The following is an 18,453-nucleotide window of genomic DNA, read 5'->3' as shown; positions in this document are numbered from 1 at the left end:
TGCCAAAATTTTACTCTAAGATCAAATTTAGAAAAAATGTGAGCCTCCTAGAGATGAGTGAATGGGGAGTTAATTTATAGTTTTTAAAATTTTCACTTTCAATTAAATATATTTATTTATTTAATTTTATCCATATTTGTTAAAATGTTGAGATCTTTAATTAAAATGAGCAAAAATAAAAAAAAATATACAAAATTTTCGTGATGCATTAAAAATAAAATGAAATTACAATTATAACCTGAATTACTGGTTCTTGAAATATGTAATCATATTTCAAGCGGGCTGCTGGGAATTTAATATAAAACTAATAACCAACCAACAATAAAATTGACATTGCCATCTTCTCGCACGAATGTCTATTTCAAAATTAGGGGATATTTGGTTTACCTATTGAGTGCAGCTGATAGCTAATAACACTTAAATAGGTAAATTAGAGTGTTTTGTAAGTTTAAAAAAATAAAGCTGATAGCTGATGAGTAGCTGATATTGTTCACATCAGCTGCAATTTGTATCAGCTCTATTTTTAAAGCTATTTCTTATCAGTTAATAGCTAATTTAATTTAATTTTTTATTTTGATCATATTATTCTTTTTTATTTAGCTCAAAAATTAAAAATACTAATACTTTTATATTTTTTATTTATAATTTTAATATTTTAATTAATACATTTCAATTTTGTTAAAATATATTTTTATTAATAATATAAAATATAAAATATTTGTTTATATCTAAAAGTTTAAAATTAATTATAAGTTTTTTCTCATATATTTTTATCTTAAGTCTTATAGTGAACATATCTAAATAAAAATTTTTATCTATTTAATATAGTAGAAAGCAAGAAAATTTATTAAAAATAGTCAAATCAAAATGACGAACAAATGAGAGAATGAGATCCTTGCTACACTCGCACTAGTAGGCAGAGATTTTTTTCAAAATTGTGTAAAATTTTTTTTTGTGTAATTTGGAAAATAATTTCAGAATCAGGATGAATTTGGCCATGTAGGTAAAAAACAATTCACAATGTTGATAGTTATATTGTAGGCACTGTGTAAAAGCCAAACTCATCACACAGAAACCAGAATTAATTTTTTTTTTTTTACACAATTTTAGTAAAAATCTCTGCAGGACAACCCTGTTAAAACTAATCAATTAACGTGGACAAGGGGCCACTTGCACATTTCGCACTCAAAAGCCCCTTGTCCACATTAGTGGGACAAAATTGATGGGGCATAATGAAAATGAATTAACGGAGAAGAGGAAAAAAAAAAAAAAAACGAGAAAATCCACCAGAATTATTATTTTTTTTTTACACAATTTTAGTAAAAATCTCTGCAGGACAACCCTGTTAAAACTAATCAATTAACGTGGACAAGGGGCCACTTGCACATTTCACACTCAACAGCCCCTTGTCCACATTAGTGGGACAAAATTGATGGGGCATAATGAAAATGAATTAATGGAGAAGAGGAAAAAAAAAAAAAAAGAGAGAAAATCCACCAGAAGGGAGAAAAACGTCATAACATGAATTATTGAAATTAAACAGACTGGATTAATATTATTTATTTATTGGTTACAGTATTCTTTGTACTTTGCCTATAAATACCAAGAAAAATAGCTCTTTTTCGAATCACCCCATCGAGCACCTTGAAGCACAGAAGATTTATACATCCATCTTTTCACTGATCAGTTTTCTTCCATAAGGAAAAACAAAATGGCAGATCAAGATTCAGCTTTTTTCACATCTACTACCAATCGCATCAACTCTGCCAATTACCATCCTGCAATCTGGGGAGATTATTTTCTCACACCTGTTTCTGTCTCCAAGGTAAGTAAACTGTATCTTCCTCTTTGTGCATGTAAAATTTTTTAAGTTGATAATAATTTCTCATATGATTAAAACTTCATGAATACTGTTGAACATAAGCATATTGTTACATTCTCTTATTCTTCTGTAATGTGCCTTCGCAGACAACAGATACTTCAATCCAACAGCCATTCGAAGTACTGAAACAGGAAGTAAGAAGGATGCTAAGAGATGATATTGATGAGTCTTCCCAGAAATTGCACTTGATTAATAGAATACAACGTTTAGGCGTTGCTTACCATTTTACGAGTGAGATTGAAGATGCATTAGAAAAAATCTGCCATGACTATTCCAGTGATGGGAATGATCTGTATACTGCTGCTCTTTGGTTTCGACCTCTTAGACAGCAAGGGACTAAAGTTTCATCTGGTAAGATAATAACTAATATACGAAACTACTTGGCTTTCAATTGTTCATCAAGTAAAAGCTCATGAATTGTCTACTATTTTGGGATGCAGATATATTCGTAAAATTCAAAGACAGTGAAGGGGAGTTCAAGGAGTCCTTGAAACAAGATGTGGATGGCATGCTAAGTTTATATGAGGCTGCACATCTTGGAATACGAGGAGAGGACATATTGGACGAAGCCATAGCTTTCACTACCGCAAACCTTTACTCGTTATTGCCTCAATTAAGCCCTCATCTTGCACAGCAGGTAAGCCATGCCCTGAACCGCCCCATTCACAAATGTCTGCCAAGGTTAGAGGCAAGGCACTATATTGACGCCTACAAATGGGATAAATCATACAACACAACATTATTAGAGTTTGCCAAGTTAGATTTCAACAGGTTGCAGGAAGTGCATCAGAAGGAACTAAATGGCATCACAAAGTTCTCATAATTAATTTTTTTAGCACGTATGTTAATTCCTTCAAGTAATTTTGTTGGAAATCCTACATGGGAAATATATGAAATGAAAAGGCAAAATATAAATGATCGGATTGCAATATCAAATAGGCTAATTATTTTGACGTGTAAAATAATTCAATCACTTATATGAGCTCATATTAAAATAAATTAATTATAATTTGCCACATGGGAAATATATGAAATTGTTCCCCACAGTAAATATTGATTGTTATGTAGCCCCTATTAATATTCAAACTTAATTGCATTCTTCTTTGTTTGCTGAGCTATTGTTTTGTACAATGTTCTTGCTGTTTGACTTGGAGGCTGGGTTTTAGGTTGTTTTGTGCACTTTGTTTTGTTGTGATTGTCCTTGATGCATACTGATGATGTTGTGCACTACGGAAGCGTGTAAACTGTAAAAAAAAAAAAAAAAAAAAAAATCAAAGTAAACACACAAAATACTAATATTTACGTGGTTCACCCTCTTAACATAGGGTTACATGCAAGGGCATGCCATCTTCCACTATCAACGATAAATAAATCATCGTTACAAGCTCAAAGCTATACTACCCATCAACCCAATTATACCTAAGAGAACCCATACGAAATCAAACTGCTCATAGTAAATATATTAGTTAATCTCTCTCAGTCTCCTTTAGATATAATCCAATATATTTACTATTACAACAACACACCACAAAGGGTGTCTTCAACTATATGGGCAAGAGCCCTCTCACCAATGGATAAGAATCCCTTCCTCTTGAATTATATGTCCTTACTCTACCTTAGGCCAAAGCATCTCTACACTGCAATGGGCAAGTGCCCCTCATCAATGGGCAAAGCCAAATCCTCAGCAATTGGCAAGGCCTCTCTCTACAATGGTCAACAACCTCACTCCATGAGCTGAAAGCCAAATAACTTTTTTCACCATTCTCCTATTTATGGTGTTAATTCCCTCAATCCTAATCTGATTAGGAATAACACTAAAATAAGAGTTCTACTGTATATAGGAAATATTTCTCCCACTCAAATTAGGAAAAAGTCTCTCCAAATTCAACTACGATTTTGAGTCATAATTCTAATGGATGCTTTGGTCAGTCCAGTCTCTAGGCTTGTATTTTGTTTTAGCATGTGTTGTACTAGGTGGAATGTTTTGGGGAGTTCCAATGGCCGGAACTTTGCATGTTTCCTCGATATATTAATAAAATTTCATTGCTTATTAAAAAAAAAGAAAATAATATTTAAGCAAGACTTGTGCCCCAACAGGTGGTGGAAGAATTTGGACTTCCCAGCAAAGCTGCCCTGTGCAAGGGACAGACTTGTGGAGTGCTTTTTCTGGAGTGTTGGAGTGTACTTTGAGCCCCAATATTCAATTGTAAGGAAGAACCTAGCTAAAGTGATATCCATGGCAACCATTTTAGATGATACTTATGATAACTATGCTACATGTGAAGAACTTGAGCTCTTGACAGATGCTATAGAACGGTTGATATGTACACATATTTCGTCCAATTCAGCATTCCTAGATACATATGCAACTTCAAGTTGATGAGAGTGGCTTATTATATATATTACTTGATTTTTCAGGTGGGATATTAAGACCATTGACACGCTTCCAGAGTACATGAAAATGATTTATGCCTTTATGCTTGATCTCTACAATGAAATTGAAGAGAGCATTGCTGAAGAAGGAAGCTCATACTGTGTGCATTATGCAAAAGAAGCTGTAAGTTATCTCATCCATCATCCCTAATGTTTCTCCTTCCTAATTCATACATTTTTAATTTAAAGCTTGTTGGTATATAAATATATTTCACAAAAGAAAATCATTCTTGTTCCTATGGGAAAAATCTCAACCCTCAAAAAAATACAGTACAAAAATCAGCTTATATTTTGTAGCATTTATGTAGTAACAATTTATGAAATTAATTAGCAAATTCATACTTGATATACATAAAATTTTAGTTATAATTCTACATTTATAATTAACTTGCATCAGATGAAGGTATTTAAAATATAATATTTAAATTTAATAATGTAAATATTAGCTTTATTTGAGTAGAGTTATGAAATTTCTTGTAAAAAATTAAATTCATTTTAATTATTTAATTATTGTCTCTAATTCTAATAATTTAGTTTTTGTGACAGATAAAGAGAATGTTGCGAAGCTACTTAGCAGAAGCAAAGTGGCGCAATGAAGGCTATGTTCCAACGGTGGAGGAGTATTTACAAGTATCGCTAATAAGTAGCGGTTATCCAATGGTTACAACAACATCCTTCCTCAGCATGGGGAAAGTAGCAACAACGGATGCCTTTGAGTGGGGGTCCAGTGACCCTAAGATTATTAGAGCTTTATCACTCTTGTGCAGGCTCATGAACGACATTGTATACCATGAGGTAATTAACCCATGCATTGTATGAATTATATATACATACATACTTACATATATATGTATATATGTATATGTAAGTATGTATGTATATATAATTCATACAATGCATGGGTTAATTACCTCATGGGATATTGTAAAAAATTAAATTCATTTTAATTATTTAATTATTGTCTCTAATTCTAATAATTTAGTTTTTGTGACAGATAAAGAGAATGTTGCGAAGCTACTTAGCAGAAGCGAAGTGGCGCAATGAAGGCTATGTTCCAACAGTGGAGGAGTATTTACAAGTATCGCTAATAAGTAGCGGTTATCCAATGGTTACGACAACATCCTTCCTCAGCATGGGGAAAGTAGCAACAACGGATGCCTTTGAGTGGGTGTCCAATGACCCTAAGATTATTAGAGCTTTATCACTCTTGTGCAGGCTCAATTCATGGGATACAATGTCGTTCATGAGCCTGCACAAGAGTGATAAAGCTCTAATAATCTTAGGGTCATTGGACACCCACTCAAAGGCATCCGTTGTTGCTACTTTCCCCATGCTGAGGAAGGATGTTGTTGTAACCATTGGATAACCGCTACTTATTAGCGATACTTGTAAATACTCCTCCACTGTTGGAACATAGCCTCCATTGCGCCACTTCGCTTCTGCTAAGTAGCTTCGCAACATTCACTTTATCTGTCACAAAAACTAAATTATTAGAATTAGAGACAATAATTAAATAATTAAAATGAATTTAATTTTTTACAAGAAATTTCATAACTCTACTCAATTAAAGCTAATATTTACATTATTAAATTTAAATATTATATTTTAAATACCTTCATCTGATGCATTAGAGCTTTATCACTCTTGTGCAGGCTCATGAACGATATTGTATCCCATGAGGTAATTAATACATACATACATATATATATATATACATACATACTTACATATATATATATATATATGTATGTATGTATGTATGTATACATATATGTATGTATATATGGGGCATGTTCTCTGTTCTGCTCGAACTATATATAATAAAATTGAAATTATATATGTGTATGTATGTATGTATGTATACATATATGTATGTATATATGGGGCATGTTCTCTGTTCTGCTCGAACTATATATAATAAAATGGAAATTATATATGTGTATGTATGTGTATACATACATACACATATATAATTTCCATTTTATTATATATAGTTCGAGCAGAACAGAGAACATGCCCCATCAAGTGTTCGAGCAGAACAGAGAACATGCCCCATCAAGTGTTGAATGCTACATGAAGCAGCATACATACATATATATATATATATGTTAATTTTAAAAATAATTTAAATTTTATTATATATAGTTCGAGCAGAACGGAGAACATGCCCCATCAAGTGTTGAATGCTACATGAAGCAGCATGGAGTTTCAGAAGAAGAGACAGTTAAATTGTTTCGAGAAGAGATTGCAAATGCATGGAAAGATATCAATTGTCACGAACCAACCTATGGGCCGGACCGGCACTAGGACCTGGGCCAGCATAAAGCCCCCGAGACCCGTAGTAAGCCTTACTGTTCTCAAACCCAAGACTAGGCCCACAATTTAGGGCCAATATGCATATAAAATAATTTAAATTAAACTGTTATAATTATATTTTGGGCCAACTTAACACAGTAATTATCAGAAACTAAAATTAGGGGAGCCCAGCTCAACCCTGCTACCTCATTTACAACCATTTAAAATTCATAAAAAAATTTTTCATTTATCAATACGAAAACTTAAATTCATGCAGTTCCTGACAGGCTTAATGCTACTATTAGCACATGCGAAGTCCTAAATTACAAATTTGGAGAATAATAATACAATTAAGTAATCTTTTCATAACCTGAGAGGAAAGAGACAAGTTATTCTGAAAAATGTCTCCTCCTGTAGCCTGGAAAAATATGGTGAACAGGAGTAAGCGTTCGACTCAGAGAGTAAAATATCAATTTTAACCATAATCTCTATAACTATCTAAAGCTTATGCACCCTGTAGAGTGAAATGCAACATCAGCAATATTTTCACATCATAACAGCAAAAAGATAATTTGGAGCACTCACACACCCAGTAATATCAATCAATACATATATGGGAGCTGATCCCCTATACAGCTCTCTTAATCCAACCTATGCTAGCGAAGAACTCAGCTCGGACTTCAACGTAATAACCAAATCGGGGTCCCAGCGAAGAACTCAAGCCGTGTCTAACCCGAAGGACCGGGTCCCAGCGAAGATCTCAAGCCGTGTCTACCCGTCCTATCCATAGTCAACACCACATCACACACACACCAACGCACGCACACTGCTCCAAATTACCACAACAACATCCATGGCACTTTAACAGTTATGAATGCAACATAAAACGTGCCTAGAGTTTAACTACATAGATACATACATATAAGTGATGCATGGGCATGCTTAAACATATAATAATATCGAAATTACAATTAAAATTAATATTTTACTCACAGTATACCGATGACTATTGTGGCTGCTGGATGCAGAAAAATAGCTGACCTCGATCACCTAATAATTAAATTATAAATTTATTAGTACTAAGTTAAGATAAAACTCTAAAGAGGCAATAGACAGCCTAATTTATGCCGAAAATCCGGCAGAGTTTTCCCTATACCTGGGACCTACCCAACCTGCAAAAAGGCTCAAATAACACTTCTAAATTCAACTAATATCTCATTATCATTATATGGCCCCTCCTGAGCCCTCCAACCCAAGCAACACTCAAAACCCTAAAAATTACATTTTAGTCCCTATAATTGACATTTGTAAAAATCTACTCAAACAAGCTCTAAAAATTCTAAAATTTTGCCCCGCAGTCCTTAATAATATTATAAGGGTATTGCAAAATTAATTGTAATTTTCTAATCACCCATGAATATTTTATTCAAGAATATTACTCAATTTCATAAGTTTTCAATAGCTAACATATTCTTAATTCAACCCCATTCAATATTCACATATTTAAACCTCCATCCTCAAGCTTCAACCAATCATATAAAATTTAAATATCTTAATTTCAAATAATCTTATATGCCCATATGCTAAAAATCTAACTAAAATCCATCTATATTTTTCAAAAATATTCTACAATCACTCAAAAATTCAACAAACACCATAGAATATCTCCAAATAATTTTACTTTCATCATATATTTTTCTTAGAATTTGTCTCCAATTTTTCCTGTTTAAGAAACACTGTATTTATGCTCCACAGACAGAGAAATAATGAAAATAGTCTTACCCGAAGTTTATCTATGTCTCAAAAATTTCAAAAATTTATGAGAAAGCCTCTGGAAGTTGAATCATCTCCATAGCCCACCGGAGCCACCGCCGGAATCACCGCGCACGGTGGTCGGCCACCGGTCGTCGGCGACATTTGCCGGATCTGATCATACCACCATGTTCCTCTCCTCTTCCACAGTCCATAGGTGGTCTCGGATCGTCGATCCAAAAGTCGGATCGTCCTAGATCTGACTAAAAAGCTTGAAAAACCCAAAACTTCTCTCCTCCATATCTCACTCATCCGACCTCCATTTGCTACAAAATTGGTATCAAAAGAAAGCTCTCTGAACAAGCTTTCCAACGCCACTTAAATCGCCTCGATCGGACGTCGGATGAAGCCGGAATCACGCCGGAAAGCCGCTGCCCACTGTGCGTGCATTTTCTCTCTCTTCTCCCTCTCTTGCCGCAGTTTCTGGTGGTTCTGGCCATCGCTGGAGGGTCGCCGGCCGGGTGGGGAGCCGCTTGGGAGGTCGCCGGCTGATCACCGGAGAAGGAAAGAAGAAGAAGAGAGGGGAGGAGAGGAGAGAAGAGAAATTGGGGGGGGGGCCCTCCTCCCGATTTTGACCCCTTTTTTTTAAAAAAAAAAAGGATGGCGATGGAAATCCACTGTCACACGCCAAAGTCCCATCTTTTTTTTTTATTTTTTTTCTGGTTGTTACATTCTTCCCCCCTTAAGAAAAATTCGTCCTCGAATTTTTGAATAAACAAAGAAATAAGGAAAAGAAGATTATTAGAACGAGTGCAATCATTACTCCTCCAGCTATGCAGAGATTGGTAAAACATTTATTCTTCAAACTCTTCATATATTATATATGACATTCTACCGCTCTCTGATTCTACTATAGTGTCCTATTTGTCATCGTCTCTTTCTAGAGGGCTTTTATCTTGTAACTATTCATTGACCATTTTTCTGACATTTCAAGTATTTGCTATACCTCACTATTCTTGACTTGATGTCTCATAACTTCAATCAACTTTGGTGCTTACCTCACTTTTATTACGCCCCAACATGTCTCTTGGTGACTTCAGTCCTCATTCCTTTGTTTCAATAATCTCTGTTTTCCCCAATGACATAACTTATGTTCCTCATTACATGGTATCCTATGAGTAGCTTTCCTGTAGCACCTAATCTAGGCATCTTGTTCGAGATCTTCACTCTTCTTATGAGCTCAGTGGTCAATACCTATAAATCTTCTCACTCCCATGATACTTCAAATTTTTAATCTCTTTTGTGTCATTACTAAAGTACTTAGACCAACCTCTATCCATCTTATGTAACTAGTCAGGTAGAGTCTCCTTCAAGGGCCAAGTGTATCATTTATCAATATTGGAAAGTAAACTAGGTCTCTCCTTCTAGGTAACAAAAGTGTTTATATTCCCTGACAACTCAATCCATGCGACTTTATCAATTCTCACTCCTTCTCTGGAATGGAAATATCTAGACTTCTTCCTATAGCTTCTTAGTATGTGGCCTACTTCTGACACATTAGCACTCAGATCGAGGCTCTACTACTCCTTTAATCTATCATCTCATAATAACTTGTTTTAAACATCTCTTAGTGTGTTCCTAGCATACCTATTCCTCCTTATCCTCATCATTATAACTAGCTCTACCGAGCTTTCTTCCTATCCTTTGGATCTTATCCACTTCCTTTTCCTATTTCTGCTATTGTTGATATCTTTTCAACCTGCTGCACTTATTCCTTAATCTTAATCCTATTTCACCCTTACACCTTTTCCTTCAAGAATGTCCATCCCATCATCAACTTTAACTTTCATTTTATTTCTTAGTCTTATCTTAATTACTAGTTCTATTACTTCAGGAATTCTAACCTTACGATTTACTCCTACCAGCACATTCTTCACCTTATGTAACAATTGTAATTAACCATAGAAAATTTTTCTTGTATCCCCTTTTTCCAACTTAACTATCAGAACGTTATCATTCCCTACCAGCCTTAGTAGGAAATTGCTTATCCTGGATGGATATGAGCCCCAGAAACTATAAGTTCCATCTGAACTAACACGGCTATGGAAAATGTGTGCCATGCCTTAATTCTAAACAAGATACTTCACATGTTCATTCTCCTTAATATAATCACATATACTGCCCATAGCTTTCCAAACTTCAGTCTCAACTCTTCCCATTAGCAACAATTCTATTCACTGTAACTCATTAGCAATTAGCACTTCCTCCAGCTTATAGTTCAAAAGGGTTGTAAGCCCTAGTAAGTAGCTCGATTTAACTCATGTTATTACTCTGATCGTCCTTTCATACTTAACACTAAGTATGCACTTACTGCCATTCTCATATCAGGAAATTGTGTATGAATCGGTGCCTACCAAACTCTTAAATAACTAGGTCTCCTTAACTCAGTTTCTGTTCCTTATATAACACTCTAGAATCAAAAACACGAGCTAAACTTGAAAAGGAAGAAAAATATTCTCTTATATTCAACTATGCTCGATTGTCCATATAATAATGTTAACCTATGTTTCTTGGTTTTTCTCTCCAAATTTCATTATCTCCTAGCACAATTGTACTTTACCTATAAGGTATCATTTGCATGAACTCTTTACAGTACCATTGTCCTTCCTGACATAATATTTTATAATTTATTAACTTTACTTATACTCGACTTATGATTCATATCTATCATCGTTTATATTGTGCCCTTAACTTTTATTGATTTCTGAAAGATTTCTCTTACTAATAGATTCTTCCAACACTAATTCCACCCTTATCTATGGTCATTAATTTGATCCTTGAACTTTCTAGTGATTTATAACCACCCATACTTGTCACTTCTCATTCTACCCCTACTGTTATTCTGTCGTTATTGCTTCACTGCAAAGTGATTCTATTGGTCACACTAAAAATGTTTGCCTGACATTCATAATGAACCTCTAACTACCTTTTCACTATCTCAAAAGTTTAACCTAAAGCCTATGTGTCATTATCTATAATTCTTTTCCTCTCATCATACCTTTTTGATCCCTTAGATTAACTTTTATTCAACTTACTGCTTACTAACTTCTTCTTCTCTACCTAATTAGATAGTCCATAATATCATCGCACACCTTCTAGCTTTTGCTCATTATTATTGTATTCCTCGCCTAATATTCTTGATACTATTAACAAGTTAAAAGAATCTTGCCCCATTGCTATCCACTTTACTTTAGAAATAGAGAATAGATAGAGTATGATCCAATCATGAAACTCCAAGCTCTATAATTTAGCCCCTGGCACTACCTCAACTACATCATGCTATGAGTATCACATTACTAGATTCCACACCTCCATCACTATTCTCACTAATATGGTCCCACTTTGGGTTCTCCATCCTTGTCATTCACCTTGTCAATAATAATACTTAGCCTACCCTATATTTTAACTTTGTTCCTTTTATTTTGCGCTCTTTAGGTTGTCATTTCATTTATTTTCTTTGTCTTACCCAAAATAGAACTTGACTATTCTATCCCTGGTTCCATTCTTCTTCCTAACATGACAGCTGTACTTGCTAACTATATCTTTCAGAGTCTCTATCGCGTTATCATATGTCTGTGCTGCTAACTATATCTTTCAGAGTCTCTATCGCGTTATCATATGTCTGTGCTACTCAGATTTGGTCCTTTGACCACTCTAGCTAGTACTTCCACTGGCATTTAGATTATATTGCATCTGCAATCAATTATCCAAACCTTCATTCTGCACTTTCTCTATCCATTGGCCTTCTATAATTTATCTTCACTAATTTATTTCTCTTAACACTATTATAATTAGATTATACTATTGTTTTGAACAATATGAAGTTAGAAAGGAACTCAGGAAATTGCAGTCATACCTTTATCGTATGATTTCTATTCTTATCCTTTAGCTTACATAATACTCTTACTACCTCGAGAACTGATTCTGTAGTAATTTTATTTATTTGTTATTATTATTATTATTATTATTATTATTATTATTATTATTATTATTATTATTATTATTATTATTATTATTATTTTCCATGTTTACTCAATTAGCCAAAACTTAAGATTCTGGGCACCCAAACCCGTCATCCAATTCAAAGGATTTACATCCATCGTGATCTGATTATATATGATTCCTATAATGGAACTTGCATCCTCTACAGGATACCCGAGCCAACTACTCTCTACCACACTCTACAGTCCCATCTGGGACACTATTCCATAAGTCATCATTATCAACAATAACCTTCGATCCCTTCTGAAAAGATAGGACTATACCCTAACTTACTGCAGCAAAGGTACTACATTTACCACCTTGCCAAAACCATGTTAAGTTAATGACTCTTTTATCATATCATAGCTCTATAAATCATCATTTCGACCTTCTCTTTCCTGATACACACAAGGTATACTATTCTCACTAAACTCTAAGCAAAACGTCTGTCGTACTATAAAAATGATCCAAAATTCCATACTAAAGACTAGATGATCTCACTCTATAAGTGTCACGTTTACTTTGCAACTAATCCGAAACCTCTGGTCTGATGGCAACTCTTGATGTAACTCTAGCTCATGCTAGGGTAACTGAGTCACTGACTCTAGTTATCACCCAACTGTGACCTTTCAATATTCTAACTCTAGACCCCTAACTAGGAGTTCCCAACTCCTCTGCAGATATAGAACTCTGTTCTGGCACAACTGTACCAAAACAGAAGTCATCTGTAAACACTCTCATTATGGAGCACCACGGGGATGCACGCAGCTCTATACAATAATCTCATGTTGGTGCTATAATCTGTAGCTTACAGAGCAGACATCGAGAACATTGTATAGTTACTACGATACGTCTTGACATACTAGGTCTCCCAATTTCTTATCTCTCTTGAATCTTCTATTATCAAAAACTTATTCTGACTGGGTCATCTACTGATGACTGCCAGCAATGGTATCCTCATCCTTATCTAGGGCAACTGTACTTTCAAGACTCATCTTTATGTACTCGTGCCTTGCACGAAATGGGCACACCATTTAAACCCATACAGACAGAAATATAGCATTTCTTGGAGTACGTATCCTCATGATAGACCTCACATGTCTACTAACTCTATTTCATATTTCTATGTACTCCACGAAAATCAAGACACTGATTGAGGCACTTTTATATTTCCCGCGGTATAACGCAGAATCTAGAAACAAAGAATTACAGAAAAGACAAAACAAAATCCTATACTCCGCATGTAACATCGTAACAAGACTCCTTTTACACTCCCAAGTATATTCTTTCCCATGAATCTGGAGCCTAAGCTCTGATACCAACTTTGTCACGACCCAACCTATGGACCGGACCGGTACTAGGACCTGGGCTAGCATAAAGCTCCTGAGGCCCGTAGTAAGCCTTACTATTCTCAAACCCATGACTAGGCCCACAATTTAGGGCCAATATGCATATAAAATAATATAAATTAAACTGTTATAATTATATTTTGGGCCAACTTAACACAGTAATTATTAGAAACTAAAATTAGGGGAGCCCAGCTCAACCCTGTTACCTCATTTACAACCATTTAAAACTCATAAAAAAATTTTTCATTTATCAATACGAAAACTTAAATTCATGCAGTCCCTGACAGGCTTAATGCTACTATTAGCACATGCGGAGTCCTAAATTACAAATTTGGAGAATAATAATACAATTAAGTAATCTTTTCATAACCTGAGAGGAAAGAGATAGGTTATTCTAAAAAATGTCTCCTCCTGTAGCCTAGAAAAATATGGTGAACAGGAGTGAGCATTCGACTTAGAGAGTAAAATATCAATTTTAACCATAATCTCTATAACTATCTAAAGCTAATGCACCCTGAAGAGTGAAATGCAACATCAGCAATATTTTCACATCATAACAGCAAAAAGGTAATTTGGAGCACTCACACACCCAGTAATATCAATCAATACATATATGGGAGTTGATCCCCTATACAGCTCTCTTAATCCAACCTGTGCCAGCGAAGAACCCAGCTCGGACTTCCACTTAATAACCAAATCGGGGTCCCAGCGAAGAACTCAAGCCGTGTCTACCCCAAAGGACCGGGTCCCAGCGAAGATCTCAAGTCGTGTCTACCCGTCCTATCCATAGTCAACACCACATCACACGCACACCAACACACGCACACTGCTCCAAATTACCACAATAACATCCATGGCACTTTAATAGTTATGAATGCAACATAAAATGTGCCTAGAGTTTAACTACATAGATACATACATATAAGTGATGCATGGACATGCTTAAATATATAATAATATAGAAATTACAATTAAAATTAATATTTTACTCACAGTACATCGATGACTATTGTGGCTGCTGGATGCAGAAAAATAGCTGACCTCGATCACCTAATAATTAAATTATAAATTTATTAGTACTAAGTTAAGATAAAACTCTAAAGAGGCAATAGACAGCCTAATTCATACCGAAAATCCGACAGAGTTTCCCCTATACCTGAGACCGACCCAACTTGCAAAAAGGCTCAAATAACACTTCTAAATTCAACTCATATCTCATTATCATTATATGGCCCCTCCAACCCAAACAATACTCAAAACCTTAAAAATTACGTTTTAGTCCCTATAATTGACATTTGCAAAAATCTACTCAAATAAGCTCTAAAAATTCTAAAATTTTGACCCGCGGTCCTTAATAATATTATAAGGCTATTGCAAAATTAATTGTAATTTTCTAATCACCCATGAATATTTTATTCAAGAATATTACTCAATTTCATAAGTTTCCAACAGCTAACATATTCTTAATTTAACCCCATTCAATATTCACATATTTAAACCTCCATCCTCAAGCTTCAACCAATCATATAAAATTTAAATATCTTAATTTCAAATAATCTTATATGCCCATATGCTAAAAATCTAACTAAAATCCATCTATATTTTTCAAAAATATTCTACAATCACTCAAAAATTCAACAAACACCATAGAATATCTCCAAATAATTTTACTTTCATCATATATTTTTCTTAGAATTTTTCTCCAATTTTTCCTATTTAAGAAACACTGTATTTATGCTCCACAGGCAGAGAAATAATGAAAATAGTCTTACCCGAAGTTTATCTATGTCTCAAAAATTCCAAAGATTTATGAGGAAGCCTCTGGAAGTTGAATAATCTCCATAACCCACCGGAGCCACCGTCGAAACCACCACGCACGGTGGCTGGCCGCTGGTAGCCGGTGACATTTGCCGGATCTGATCATACCACCATATTCCTCTCCTCTTTCTCAGTCCATAGGTGGTCTCAGATCGTCGATCCAACGGTCGGATCGTCCTAGATCTGACGAAAAAGCTTGAAAAATCCGAAACTTCTCTCCTCCATATCTCACTCATCCGACCTCCATTTGCTGCAAAATTGGTATCAAAAGAAAGCTCTCGGAACAAGCTTTCCAACACCACCTGAATCACCTCGATCAGACGTCGGATGAAGCCGGAATCGCGCCGGAAAGCCGCTGCCCACTGTGCGTGCATTTTCTCTCTCTTCTCCCTCTCTTGCCGCCGTTTCTGGTGGTTCTGGCCGTCGCTGGAGGGTCGCCGGCAGGGTGGGGAGCCGCTTGGGAGGTCACCGGCTGGTCACCAGAGAAGGAAAGAAGAAGAAGAGAGGGGAGGAGAGGAGAGAAGAGAAATTGGGGGGGGGGGGGTCCTCCTCCCGATTTTTGACCCCTTTTTTTTAAAAAAAAAAAAAAGCTGGCAATGACAGTGGAAATCCACTGTCACACCCCAAAGTCCCATCTTTTTTTTTTTTTTTTCTGATTGTTACATCAATGAGGAGTGGCTGAAACCAACCCCAGCTCCAATGCCCCTTTTGGAGAGAATTATGAATCTTGCACATGCAATGAATGTCATCTACAAGGATGGCGATGGATTCACAAACTCTTACATTTTAAAGGACTATGTTGCCTCATTGCTTAAGGACCCTGTGTGTAACGCCCTCACCGTAGGTAGTCCGTACATTTTCGACTAATGTCTGGATGTCCGAACTACACTTAAACTATAGTGAGGAGACATAAATTAATGAAATAAATATTAAAAAAACATAGGAATAATAGAGAAAAAAAATAAATTAAAGTTTAGAGAATTTATAAATTGGTATAAAATAATAAAAAAATAACCCGATGAGCACCATGAAAGGCATTTTGGTCATTTCACCCCTAGAGGTGAATTTTGACTTAAATGTCAAATTAAAATTTGGAAATAGAATAATTAACATTAATTAAAATTTATGAAATAGATTAGGAAAAAGAGAAAAGGAAAGAAAGGAAAAGAAAGGAAAAGAAAAGAAAAGAAAAGAAAAGGAAAGGCTTAGGAAAATTCAAAAAAAAAAATGTATATAAATAGACACAAGAAGACAAACCCCACCAACCGCAAGCTTCCATCTTCTTCTTCCCTCTTCTCTCTCTCTCTCTTGGAAACCGTCCACCATGGGAGCTCTCTCCTCCATTTTTGTTGTTCTTAAAGCTTGATTTTCCAAGCTTTCTCCTCCCCAAAACCCATAGACCCCTTCACAAAAAAATTTAGCCCACACCATAAGGAAGCTTTAGATACCCATAAGAAGAAGAAAGATTAAAGTTTGAAGTGGGTCACAAGAGGTTAGTGCACTAATCCCTCTTCTTCTCTTTATTAAACATGAAAAGCATGTTTAGCTAAGCATAAATACCATTAAAACAAAAAGAAAATCTAGAGGAAAGACCCCTTGAATTTTTGGCAGCCATGGAACTTGAAATTTATTGCTTTTAAGTGATGAAAAATGGTTCTATGAGAATGTGTAATTAGTTGAAATGTTTGGGTGTTTGATTGTGTAGTGTTTGTGTAAATTTGAAACTTTGAAAACTAGGGTTTGTGTAAATGTTGAGGACTTTGTGTAAAATGTTGAAATTGATCTATTGGGATGAGATTGTTGCTTATAGAAGTGTATTGCATGCAAATTGAAGTAAGGAAGTTGGAGGAGGTTGAGTTTTGGAAGTGTCAATTTTCTGCAGGTTGTGTTTGTTGAGGGCAGTGTACATTTTAGGCCATAAATAAAATTGTGTGACCCCAATTGGTATGAGGCCAATTGGAGGTGAAACTAGACCCAAAATAGCCCATTTTCCATGAAGAAACCATGCCCAAATTCTGTCCAAAACTTGACCTAAATACTGCCCAAATTCGGATTTCCCTGCAACCCAACCCAGAAAATGACCAAATGAACAGTACGTGTTCATTTGGTCATAACTCTCTCTATACTGGTCCAATTGACCTAAAATTTTAACCATGGAAATTTTAGACATAGGGCTACATTTTTCATGAAGACCACTTAACCCAGTTTTGCCTTTAACAAATTCAAATTGTTAGCACAAGTTGGGTCACTGAAACTGCCAACCCAGAAAATGACCAAATGAACAGTACGTGTTCATTTGGTCATAACTCTCTCTATACTGGTCCAATTGACCTAAAATTTTAACCATGGAAAGTTTAGACATAGGGCTACATTTTTCATGAAGACCACTTAACCCAGTTTTGCCTTTAACAAATTCAAATTGTTAGCACAACTTGGGTCACTGAAACTGCCAACCCAGAAAATGACCAAATGAACAGTACGTGTTCATTTGGTCATAACTCTCTCTATACTGTCCAATTGACCTAAAATTTTAACCATGAAAAGTTTAGACATAGGGCTACATTTTTCATGAAGACCACTTAACTCAGGCTCAATTGGTAAGAGGCGAGTAAAACCGTGAGGTGATATGGGTTCGAATCCTAGCTCTGCAGAAGCGAAGGGATTTAATTCCACAAAGCGGACAGTACCTTGTGAGTCGCAGGTCCGGCCTCTAGAAGGGTACGCTGGCAAGAAGGCCACCCATAGAGGGGCTTGAGCTGGGGCCCCCTAAGCCGGGGTGTGACACTGTGCTCTGAACTGCGTTATACCATTTCTCTAGCAATCTATAATTATATTGGATAAAAAAAAGTACGAAGGTGTTTAAAAAAATTTGGATAATAAAGG

The 18,453-nt window shown here is 35.4% G+C and overlaps 1 protein-coding gene across 2 annotated transcripts; it reads left to right on the top strand.

Annotated features, from left to right (window-relative positions):
• Window positions 1-1,612: 1,612 nt before the first annotated feature.
• LOC110632931 (alpha-copaene synthase-like) lies at window positions 1,613-5,723 on the top strand. Of its 2 annotated transcripts, XM_058145398.1 has the most exons (6): window positions 1,613-1,825; window positions 1,969-2,233; window positions 2,323-2,695; window positions 3,980-4,198; window positions 4,301-4,439; window positions 5,310-5,719. In XM_058145398.1, the coding sequence occupies exons 1-6, from the start codon at window positions 1,712-1,714 to the stop codon at window positions 5,679-5,681; spliced, it is 1,482 nt and encodes a 493-aa protein (XP_058001381.1). In that variant the 5' UTR covers window positions 1,613-1,711; the 3' UTR covers window positions 5,682-5,719. The 2 variants fall into 2 exon arrangements, with proteins under 2 accessions (XP_058001381.1, XP_058001382.1); XM_058145399.1 differs by lacking the exon at window positions 3,980-4,198 and having other exon boundaries at window positions 5,310-5,723.
• Window positions 5,724-18,453: the final 12,730 nt, after the last annotated feature.

This window comes from Hevea brasiliensis, chromosome 4 (genome assembly GCF_030052815.1).
Source record: "Hevea brasiliensis isolate MT/VB/25A 57/8 chromosome 4, ASM3005281v1, whole genome shotgun sequence".
Lineage (NCBI taxonomy): Eukaryota > Viridiplantae > Streptophyta > Magnoliopsida > Malpighiales > Euphorbiaceae > Hevea > Hevea brasiliensis.
The sequence above is the reverse complement of the archived record's forward strand: the minus strand, read 5'-3'. Positions and strand labels throughout refer to the sequence as shown.